This window comes from Crassostrea angulata, chromosome 5 (assembly GCF_025612915.1).
Source record: "Crassostrea angulata isolate pt1a10 chromosome 5, ASM2561291v2, whole genome shotgun sequence".
In the NCBI taxonomy this organism is placed as follows: Eukaryota; Metazoa; Mollusca; class Bivalvia; order Ostreida; family Ostreidae; genus Magallana; species Magallana angulata.
Window position 1 is genome coordinate 5870009 of NC_069115.1, and position 12583 is coordinate 5882591.

The 12583-nt window shown below is 33.6% G+C and overlaps 1 protein-coding gene across 1 annotated transcript; it reads right to left on the reverse strand.

Moving 5' to 3' along the window:
• Positions 1 to 239: 239 nt before the first annotated feature.
• On the reverse strand, positions 240 to 11590 carry LOC128185859 (uncharacterized). The gene is made up of 7 exons (XM_052855531.1): positions 11332 to 11590; positions 9522 to 9655; positions 8027 to 8091; positions 6837 to 6874; positions 6328 to 6407; positions 3935 to 3997; positions 240 to 1696 (listed from the first exon to the last, which is right to left on the reverse strand). The coding sequence occupies exons 1-7, from the start codon at positions 11573 to 11575 to the stop codon at positions 1592 to 1594; spliced, it is 729 nt and encodes a 242-aa protein (XP_052711491.1). The 5' UTR covers positions 11576 to 11590; the 3' UTR covers positions 240 to 1591.
• Positions 11591 to 12583: the final 993 nt, after the last annotated feature.

Sequence of the window (12583 nt, forward strand, 5' to 3'; positions counted from 1 at the left end):
CGAACAGAATCTTTCTCCCTTTGAAAGAAAATTCTGCGATTTTCCTTATTTAATCAATTTTATTAGATTCTATTATATGCATGTCTTCATCACGAAGATATGGAACTCATAAGCGTGGGAGAGTTATCTTCCTTTACACCCCCCTTTTTTTTTGGGGGGGGGGGGGGGGATAAACATGTATTAGATATCAACAGCTTTTAACTTTATTGTTTAACATTATTCTTAAACACATTACGATATTTCTTTCATAACAAGATTCTTTATTACAGCACAGTATTATCAGAATAAAATCACATTAAAAGAAACACATGGATTTAGCTGTGCTATCTGTGTTGAATTATTCACACATGCAAAGAATTAAAGAATTTTTTTATTCACTGATGACAAGACAGAACTACAGGTTTAAACAATGAAAATGGCTTTAAATATTTCATAAGATAAATATAATATCATACTGTAATATTTACAACCAGCATCAATAAAATAATGCCGATTATCCAAAATTAAATTGAAAATTTTGTACAATCAAAATGATATCACAGTGAAGCTGACTGAGAATAAAATGCCCTTATACCATTTAATTTGTCTGGTACTAGTTCACACAGAACAGTCAGCAGATCAGAACCGCAAGTTTCTGAATCAATTTACATGTTACATTATTTAACTCAAAATGTCTACATGTACACCGGCATCATACAGATCCATTGGATTATGAATTGGCTGGGAGTCTTTGTCTTAGTAACTACTAAAATGAGTGGCTATAAAATTTATTCCTTAAAATTCTGTCTACCACAACAAGAACATAATTAACGACAAAATGTGTACCAAAAATCTAAATGTAGGTCATATGGATTGATACGTTTTCAGACACAATTGTGCAAAAAGGTTTATGCAAATGTACATGTATAAAATGACTCTACAAGTACAAGATTTCAGCAAATGATGATTTGAGCAGGTTTACATGTATCAACTGATATGAAACACAACTGTTTAATAATTATTCAAACAATTTCAGGGCCCAAAGATTAAAGGCTTCATTTGTCAAAAATCATTCTAAGCACTAAAAATTTCATAGAAACTTATGTTGCCTAACAAAAGTTTCATTGTTTGCATGATCATTTAAGCAATAATTACAACATGTTGACTGTTGGCTATATCATTTCAAACGACATCTATCCTTAACTGTTATAACATCTAGCTAGGTAGCAGGACATTTCTATGTACGTACAAATAAATTACACCCGACTAGGTACAGCAGATTCTTAAACAAACACAAGGACTTAATAGCAACATAAAATCCCTAAAGTACTCCTCACATAAAATCGCAAAAAGTACCCCTCGCGGATTTTAAAATTTCTGTCAGTTGTGAACTATATTCAATAAAGATAAAAATTTATGATAACTTGCTTTTTCATAATTTTCATGATTTGATAAAAAAAACGATGAATCGCAGAATTAAGTTCTTGCGTAAAATAACGAATCTACATTATGCTAGCATCTAATTCAGCTTCTGCTTTCTCCAGGCCAGGTCCCATGATCTCTTTAACATGCTAGATATAGGTCACTTCTACTGATCCATGATGCGTGTCCATCACCAGAGAGGGTTCTTGCGGAACATCCCCCTCCACTGCGAGATCTCCGCCTCATTCAGCCGCCTCTGTAGGAACACCAGTTTGTTCTCCAGCTCTCTGATTTCCTGCAAGATAAATTTGGATGTTAAAATCAATCACTTAAATCTCCATCATCTCTCCCCCGTCCCCTCCCCCCTCCCCCACAACCATTAACATCTTTCCTTCCTTCTCTCCATCTTCTTCTTAAAACCCCTTTTTCTCTCCTTTCCCCCTCTCTTTTTCTCTTCTCTCTCTTCTTCCCCTCTATATTATTTTTCTAATGGAGGAAGGTGGGGGTCCAGGGAAAGTTTTGTTTGCCAGAGGGGTGTCCATGGCCTATTTTCTATCAGCATATCATTTTCTATATACGGTTTAATTTTCCTCATCTCTCTTATTCCCCTTGTTAATTTCTCTCTCTCTCCTGTACACTCTTTTCTAAGAAGTTTTTGTTGGATCACACGATTTCCTGCTATGAAGTAACAAATAGCTTGATACTTCATCACCACTATTGGATCATTTTCTAAAACATAAATGATCTTCTTATATTGTCCAGCTAAATGTTGGTGCTGCTTTTCTAAAACTGATAAAGTAATATACAATATTACTGCTACCACTCTCTACATTGATAGAGTTGTATACAATCTTACTGTGAATGTGTCCACTCTCTATAAAGATAGAATTATACACAATCTAACTGTGCCCACTCTCTATAATGATAGAATTACCTACAATCTTGCCCACTCTCTACATTGATAGAATTACCTACAATCTTACTGTACTCACTCTCTATATCTATAGAATTAACTACAATCTTACTGTGCCCACTCTTTATATTGATAAAATTAACTACAATCTTACTGTGCCCACTCTCTATAATTATAGAATTAACTACAATCTTACTGTGCCCACCCTCTATATTTATAGAATTAACTACAATTTTAATGTGCCCACTCTCTTTATTGATAAAATGATTCCAAATCTTACTGTGCCCACTCTCTACATTGAAAGAATTATACACCATCTTACTGTGCCCACTATTTATAATGATAGAATTAACTACAATCTTACTGTGTCCACTCTTTATATTGATAGAATTAACTACAATTTTACTGTGCCCACTCTCTATAATGATAGAATTACCTCAAATCGTGATGTGCTTACTCTTTACATTGATAGAATTATACACAATCTTACTGTACTCACTCTTTATAATGATAGAACTACCTACAATCTTAATATGCCCACTCTCTACATTGATAGAATTATACACCATCTTACTGTGCCCATTATTTAAAATGATAGAATTTACTACAATCTTACTGTGTCCACTCTTTATATTGATAGAATTAACTACAATTTTACTGTGCCCACTCTCTACATTGATAGAATTAACTACAATCTTACTGTGCCCACTCTCTACATTGATAAAATTAACTACAATCTTACTGTGCCCACTCTCTATAATGATAGAATTAACTACAATCTTACTGTGCCCACTCTCTACATTGATAGAATAAACTACAATCATGATGTGCTTACTCTCTACATTGATAGAATTATACACAATCTAACTGTGCCCACTCTCTTTAATGATAAAATTAACTACAATCTTACTGTGCCCACTCTTTACATTGATAGAATTATACACAACCTAACTGTGCCCACTCTTTATAATGATAGAATTACCTGCAATCTTAATGTGCCCACTCTCTACATTGATAGAATTATACACAATCTTACTGTGCCCACTCTCTACATTGATACAATTATACACAATCTTACTGTGCCCACTCTCTATATCGATAGAATTATACACAATCTTACTGTGCCCACTCTCTACATTGATAGAATTATACACAATCTTACTATACCCACTCTTTATATTGATAAAATTAACAACAATCTTACTGTGCCCACTCTCTATAATTATAGAATTAACTACAATCTTAATGTGCCCACTCTCTATATTGATAAAATTATTCCAAATCTTACTGTGCCCACTCTCTACATTGAAAGAATTATACACCATCTTACTGTGCCCACTCTCTATAACGATAGAATTAACTACAATCTTACTGTGCCCACTCTCTACATTGATAGAATTAACTACAATCTTACTGTGCCAACTCTCTACATTGATAGAATTACCTACAATCTTAATGTGCCCGCTCTTTACATAGATAGAATTATACACAATCTTACTGTGCCCATTCTCTACATTGATAGAGTTTTATACAATCTTACTGTGCCCACTATATAGATAGAATTAACTACAATCTTACTGTGCCCACTCTCTACATTGATAGAATTAACTACAATCTTACTGTGCCCACTCTCTCGTTTCTTCTGATGTCTAGGCCCGGTGTGACAGATTCTATGTTCTCCACCTAAACCAGAATATACAAAGAAATGGTAAGACAAAGATGTACGTTCCTTTTATTATACATATAAACAAAAAATACAGTGACTGCATTCTCTTTGAGGTTAATGTATTAAGAAAATGAGACTTAAAATTCTCAACATATTCAATTTCAACATTTTACCTGACTGAGAGGAAAGTGATATTTACATTGAGAGATGTTTCAATTTAAAATATCCATGAACTTGTAAGTTGAGTTAAAGTAATATCTAATGCCACATATAATCATGCCACTTTATTTACTACATGTATATCAATAATCCTTACGAGAGCTGGATGGTTGCTGCCATTCATAAGATCAGGCACAACTTATCTTCCATTTTTTCTCTAATTTTTTTCTACCTCCACAAAGTGAAAATTCCACTTTAATTTCATTTTATATACCGGTAATACTTTTCTATTTGGATACATGGTTTCAATGGAAAATATGTACTATGGATTAATGTACCTTGAATTTTTAGCATAAGTTAAGATGCAAATTAATAAGGAAATAATTTTAGTGGAAATTTATTTTAATTTGAGAAATACATGTACATGTAGATCTTGTGTGTGCGAAAACTTTATATTGTGTGTCCTAAAACTTTATAGAACTCCTTTATGAGAAGAGCTCTGTCTGAACATATAGAAAAACATATAAATTATAGAGCTAAAAGATATGGAATTTGTTGTTACTTAATACATGTACTAGTTTAATTTTATGTAACTAAACAAATAATTTAGAAAAATGCTAAGGTAGATATGATGGATAATTTGTTGCTCAACCATATCCTCCTTAACTGTTTAGAAATATTGGTTGATCTTGCTTAAGGTAACTTACTACACCTACACTTTTTAACACACTACATCACAAGATGGAGATACAAGTGTTTTGTTGATTGATTTGGTTGAATATTGTCATAGCCCAGTGGTTAAAGTATCAGGCTTGTGAACTGCAGATCATGAGTTCAAATCCACCTTGGGCCTTTGTTCACATTTTACAGAACTAGATTTTTGAAAATATAATTTTTTATCTAAAATTGCACATTTTTTTGCCTGTTTGAATTATATACTTCTTATCCATCATGCTACCTATCATAATCAATTAATTTGCTGTTGATTTGACAGAGATATCAGAAGAAGTATGTTGAAACTGGGGGGGGGGGGGGGGGGGGGCTAGACTTATCAAAATCTTAACAAGCCAAAATAAAATAAATTAAAAAAGGGTCCTAGGTTTAGGTTATATGGATAACTTAACAAAAAAAAGGGAGGGGGCTATCCCCCCTCTCCCCTACCCCCTTTTCCGATGCCTATATTTAATACTGTAAAACGAGAAAATATGGCGCACTACAAATTTTAGCGCCTTTGGCGCAACTGCCTCTGAGCGCTAAAATTAATAGTGCGCCAACAATTTTCCATTTTAATATGTATTAAATTTCTTCAAGTTGCAAAACAATAACGTCAGTCCATTTTTAAGGCTATATAGAAGTGTTCATTTAAATATCAGATGCTGTCGGTTCTGTTTATTTAAACAATTACGCAGGTAAACGGTATGGGTTATCGGGTATAAGTGTCTAAACATGAATTAATTAATTCAGTTTCAATTGCTTTTTAATATCTCTCATTAGCACCTTGAAAATTGGGCTTCTCCCCATGCCACTTCCATTTAGCGCCTCAAGGTGAAAATGTGATTATACGTGGCAAACGTTAACGCTAACAATACATGATTGATCATAATTTCTTTGGTCTCTGATTAGTGGATATAAAGATAACAAGACGATACCTATTTTTGTGTCTTTTCAATGTAAAATTACTGTGAAAAAGATTCTCTCATGGCGATCGAAACGCATGGTAAATGTAGCATTCGATTTCACTTTTAGTTTCGGGACTCTTCTAGTGTTATCCAAGTCGACACGTTGAATTCAAAGTTCGATAACTCAAATATGTTTACCAACAAAAATTACACATCATCGCCAATAAATGAGGTTTTCATATCTATCTACTGACGATTTACACAAAAAAAGTGTATTGTTCTCAACGACAGTTTACCGTGCATGCGAGATAGAAATCAAAGTCGTTGTGTTCACGTGCATGAGTGAAAACAGAACTAAATTTTGGGCGAGATCGTTTATCAAACAACAACATTTTTTGTATTCTTTTAAAAAAAAAAAGATGCATGCGCTAAAATATAATTGCGCTAATGTACTGACACTTGCGTTTGCGCTAAAATACGTATGCGCCAACTTTTCTCGTTTTACAGTAATTATTTCTAGGTGTAGTGAGCCACCTTAAGGTGTAGTGAGCCACCTTAAAGATTCATACCCTCCTCAAGATGTCCTCTATTCTCTTCTTCATGGTTTGCGTTTGATTTGAGATTTTGACTGATTTTGCTTTAGGTGTCACTGAAATGACAAGAAACAGATTTCACTAGCTGAATGTCATCAGGAAAAAGTTTCTTGCATGCAAACCATACACTAATTCTCAACATCAAACCATGGCATTATGCCAAAAATCAAATTTCATTTCACATCTTCTATTTAAATTATTAAATACTTTTTTTTTTCCAAAAGAATGACATCAGACAATAAATTTGTTAAATAAATAGTTATACATGTACTGTATATTGTATCAAAATATGAATATATGTTTAAACAAGTTATGCTTGTGAGACTGGTAAAAGTGTATGCCTTTAACCTTAGAACAGGAATTAAACTAATGTGTATATCAAATAAGCCAAGTCTATTTATCTGTTTATTTAAACAAAGCAAACTTATATAAAATTTATTCGAAATCATATTAACTACTTGTACATGTATAAATCACTTCCTCACCATTCTGATGAAACTTTACAACCTCTAGGATGTAAGGGCTAAAAATAGAAATAAACATAAATTATGGTCATATATTTTTGATTTGTATCAAAAGATTATGCGAGAGAGAAGCAAAGAAAGGGAGACAATGCAAAAGAATGAGTTCAACAAGACATCAGCCTTGAAAAGCAGCTAAATAAATGTAATGTCCTCATTTTGTACAAGCAAAAGATTCCTGTATAGAATCACCTTTATGACATTGACAGGTTGCATTGTATTTGTAACTTACACAGACTTGTTCACCTTATGACATTGACAGGTTGTAACTTACACAGACTTGTTCACCTTATGACATTGACAGGTTGTAACTAACAAAGACTTGTTCACCTTATGACATTGACAGGTTGTAACTTACAAAGACTTGTTCACCTTATGACATTGACAGGTTGTAACTTACACAGACTTGTTCACCTTATGACATTGACAGGCTGTAACTTACAAAGACTTGTTCACCTTATGACATTGACAGGTTGTAACTTACACAGACTTGTTCACCTTATGACATTGACAGGTTGTAACTTACAGACTTGTTCACCTTATGACATTGACAGGTTGTAATTTACACAGACTTGTTCACCTTATGACATTGACAGGTTGTAACTTACACAGACTTGTTCACCTTATGACATTGACAGGTTGTAACTTACACAGACTTGTTCATCTTATGACATTGACAGGTTGTAACTTACACAGACTTGTTCACCTTATGACATTGACAGGTTGTAACTTACACAGACTTGTTCACCTTATGACATTGACAGCTTGTAACTTACAAAGACTTGTTCACCTTATGACATTGACAGGTTGTAACTTACACGGACTTGTTCACCTTATGACATTGACAGGTTGTAACTTACACAGACTTGTTCACCTTATGACATTGACAGGTTGTAACTTACACAGACTTGTTCACCTTATGACATTGACAGCTTGCAAGTTACACGGACTTGTTCACCTTATGACATTGACAGCTTGTAACTTACACGGACTTGTTCACCTTATGACATTGACAGCTTTTAACTTACACGGACTTGTTCACCTTATGACATTGACAGCTTGTAACTTACACAGACTTGTTCACCTTATGACATTGACAGGTTGTAACTTACACGGACTTGTTCACCTTATGACATTGACAGGTTGTAACTTACACAGACTTGGAGTTGACTGGAATGTTCCTTTTGATTGGAATCAAAGACCCTCTGTGGTTTCTCAGCTGAAAATGAAAAACAATCATCATTCATAGAAAATCTGTTGAAATTGCTTATCGTACAATAAATCAATCTTTTTGCTGTATGTGCGCACTGTGAAATGTGCTAATCATACTGCATTCTGCATACGTCAAGTACATGTACACAGTAGCAGCAACTTTTAATAGATGTGGACTAGCTGTTAAAATTGAGATTTTCTGTGTCATAAACTAAATTAATTAATTTGGGTGTCTAAGTACAATGTAGCACAGCAGACAATGCATGAGAATTCGCTTCTCACTGCTGTGAACCGTGATCAATCCCTGAGGTCATCAGTCGCTGTATGTGAAGGGGTATGATGGTCGACTGCTTGGACATGTGGGTTTTCCCCAGGTACACTGGCTTCCTCCCACACACCAATGACCCCCTTGCACTAACATCAGTGCCAATGAGAGATATTCCCATTCAGTTGTAGAACTTATTTATTAATTAATGGTTGTAAAATAAGTTTACTTTTAAAAACTTAAAATTATTTAATTATTCAAATATATTCAAGCTTGGTCTCAGTCTGGCTGATCAAATTGAGTCCTAAAATTTCAATTACTAATCAAGTATGTATATGTATAGAAATTAAATGGCTATTTGTGATACTAAAGAGTCCAGAAATTATTTGGCTATTTGTGATACTAAAGAGTCCAGAAATTATTTAGCTATTTGCGGTACTAAAGAGTCCAGAAATTATTTGGCTATTTGCGGTACTGAAGAGTCCAGAAATTATTTGGCTATTTGCGGTACTGAAGAGTCCAGAAATTATTTGGCTATTTGCGGTACTGAAGAGTCCAGAAATTATTTGGCTATTTGAAGTACTGAAGAGTCCAGAAATTATTTGGCTATTTGCAGTACTAAAGAGACCAGAAATTATTTGGCTATTTGCAGTACTGAAGAGACCAGAAATTATTTGGCTATTTGCGGTACTAAAGAGACCAGAAACTATTTGGCTATTTGCGGTACTAAAGAGTCCAGAAATTATTTGGCTATTTGCGGTACTAAAGAGTCCAGAAATTATTTGGCTATTTGCGGGACTAAAAAGACCAGAAATTATTTGGCTATTTCGTAACTAAAGAGACCAGAAATCAGATTTGCACTGCAACACATGTTCATGCAAGAAGGTTATTAAGAGTATGTTAGAGTTCATACATCAGAAGGAAATCAGAGTTATCTATCTTTTTACATCATAAAGTTCTAGAATTACGTTACAGGGTTATTTATCTGTATAAGGGTTATCTTTACATGTATGGTGGACCCTTTAAGTCATGCATGTTCATATATATATGTTAGAAGGAAATCAGACTTAGCAATCTTTTTTTCTTTTATCAATAAGCACATGATTCAATGAATAGTTAGTGTTGTGGATACAGGGTAATGAGTTATCTATCCTGGACCCTGTATTTCCTACCTTAAATACCACCCCCTCCTCATCAATCTGGAATGCTTCACAAAGCCGACCTTTGACCTCATCGCTATGATCCTTGTCGCGGAGATGTATACTTTGTATAACTCTGTGGTCATCCTCATCACTCAGTTCCATACCTGCAAAACGAAGAAAATACTGTCTATATAAAAGCTTCTGAAAAATCTTCTAGCTTACAGGATGTTTTCTGGTGAAGTAGAAATGTTCATAAATATACTAAAAAGGGAAACAGACAGCTAATTATAACATGATGAGGTGTACATATGAGACATGAGGAATTTATTTCATTAACATTAGGTAAACATAAAACAATCATGGCATTACACTGTATATTTACCAAGTACTTTTTCTCTATCTTTTTTAGTAGACTAATTGTAATTCATAACTCTATAGAAACTGACGGGACTAAAATCTACACAATCCAGTTCTTACCAGTTTATTCATTAGTTGATTCAGGAGCCTAACAAAATCACAGATTGCTAAAAATTATCATGATGATGTTGGACTCAAATTCCCACATAAGAAGAACTGGCTATTTCTTCTGTCTAACATATTGATAGAAATTAACAATAATTTAGTTACTTTTACCTACTCTACATGATTAATTCATTAACATAAAAAGGGAAATGTAAATGTAAACAATAAAATCCTATCTTCGATGATTTACGTGGGTGAAACGGGTAACAATCCTTGCAGCAGATATAAACTATATAAACAGCTTACTTAATTTTCAACTTAAAACTGATTTGAAAACAATTCATAAAAAATCCACTCTTGAAAATGTTGCTCTTTCAGCACATTTTTAAAATCTTGAGGCTATGTATAACTGTTTATAAGTTACCAAACTGCTACTTCTTATGTGGAATAACAAAGAAGAACAGTTCTGGTTAACAGGATAATTGATTGGTAATATTTCAGCACAATGTGAAGTAATCACACTTATCAATGCTTCATCGCACACAAGATGACATACAGTTACTCAAACAATAGAAATGCATGTAAAACTGCACAAAAGCAGCGATAATATATTAACTACTTTTGCTCTGGGTTGCTTTTATAAAACTACATAATACAAATACAGGTTGACAGTTCGTAGTTCCTTCTAGCTGCAGGTCTATAGCTGCCCGGTCTGAAAAAAATTCGGATGGACGACCTGGGAGCTACAGTGCCTCCCATAGTAAAAAACTGCAATTTACGGCACACAAAAAATTGCGCTAGTTTTGGACTGATTAACCTTATTCTCACACAGTTAGTACCATTAAAATTTTCAGGCAATTTACTACTGATATCGTCACTTCACTTGCCTCAGACTATCTCTTAGACATGCTATCCGACCTCGGTAAATGAAGTATATTTATTCACGTCGAGATCCAGAGTCGCCATTTTTACATGTAAACAAACTGCGCCACTTCACTTTACAGGGCTGGTGATGGTGTTTAAAAGAATATCAGAGGCAAGTGAAGTGACGATATCTGTAGTAAAATGTCCGAGGAATTTTTTGGAATCAAACATTTGTACAGAATGTGTTCAGAAATGAGATTAATCAGTCCAAAAATAGCGCAATTTTTTGTGCGACGTAAATTGCAGTTTTTTACTATGGGAGGCACTGTAGCTCCCAGCTCTTCCATCCGATTTTTTTCAGACCGGGAGCTACAGACCTGAACCTGTTACATGTAAGCCCTTGATATAAATTATAATTAAGCAATTACAACTAGATTTTAGTGGTTTGTTGTTATTGTTTTTTTATTTTTCAAATTTCACTCAAATAAATGTGTGTGAAGAATATATAGTTTACCTTGTTCGTCTAAATCTAAACGCTTCAACTGAACCCATATTTTTCGTTTTGATGGATTGTGTTCAACATCCGCCATATTTGTTTTTTGTTGGATACTTGCTAACTCGTACGTAAAACCACGTATATAATCAAAGTTCTGAAAGTACTTATAGAAGGCAGAAACCCACAGAAGTAAGTAATTTTTTGTTTTTGTTTTTTGCTGTTGTAAATAACGAGTCGCTATTTTGTAATTTAGAATATGCATTAATAAAATTATGCCATTAACAATCGTCTATTCATATTTTTATACTGAACTTCTTTTAAAAATTACTTACTGTACAGCATTCCATATGTTTTTAAATTGTCACCTTCAAAAAACATTTTCTATTTGCTTACAGTGTACATACTGATTTGATATATCTTTTTTTTTCATTTACATGCATATGCATTATTACATAATATATTATTCAAAAGCTTGTAAGTGAAAACTGCTACATGTTTATCTTTTATATTTCTAATCTTGTATTCATTAATATTTTCCCAACTTTTCTCATCGTATATTTCAAATTCTTTACTTCGTATTGATTGATAACAAGGCTTACAAAACCTTTTTTTTCAATAACAGGCTGTTAAGATTTATTTATAATTTCTTTCTTGTATATCATTGAGAGCATTCCAAAAAGAAAGATCATATTCATTCCAAAAACATTGGTAGAAATCACTTGGTAATCCATCGAGCCAGGTAAGAAGATAGGGGGATAAGATAGCGCTAATGCCCATTCAGTTTAGTCGTCAAATACAATTTTGAATTCATTTTTTCACAATTGAATCTATTTAAATACATTTTAAAGGGAAAGGTCAGGTATAACACATCTCTAGTGAAATATATAAACAAGGTTTGTTTAAAACATCCACCATGCATATACTTTATCTCATGATCTCATCTTAAGCCATCAAACTTGGTTTAATTATCTGGTCAGTGTTAAATCTCCTGCAAGCGCATGGAGGCTGCCATTATAGCATCTCTGTGACGTCAGCATACCAGTTCGATAAACTGACCCACTTATTGTATAACATAACTCTGCAAGAATGGCGCAAGAAAATATATTTGGGATAGCACCTTATGCATTTAAACCTGAATATACTGAAGATGTTGAAAATCTGCCTGCCGATAATAAATCATTAAGTCCAATTATTCCAACAATTAGACAGTTTGAGGTCATGCCCACTGCCGAGGAATGCATGTGTTGTAAACATTGCGATTATACAATTG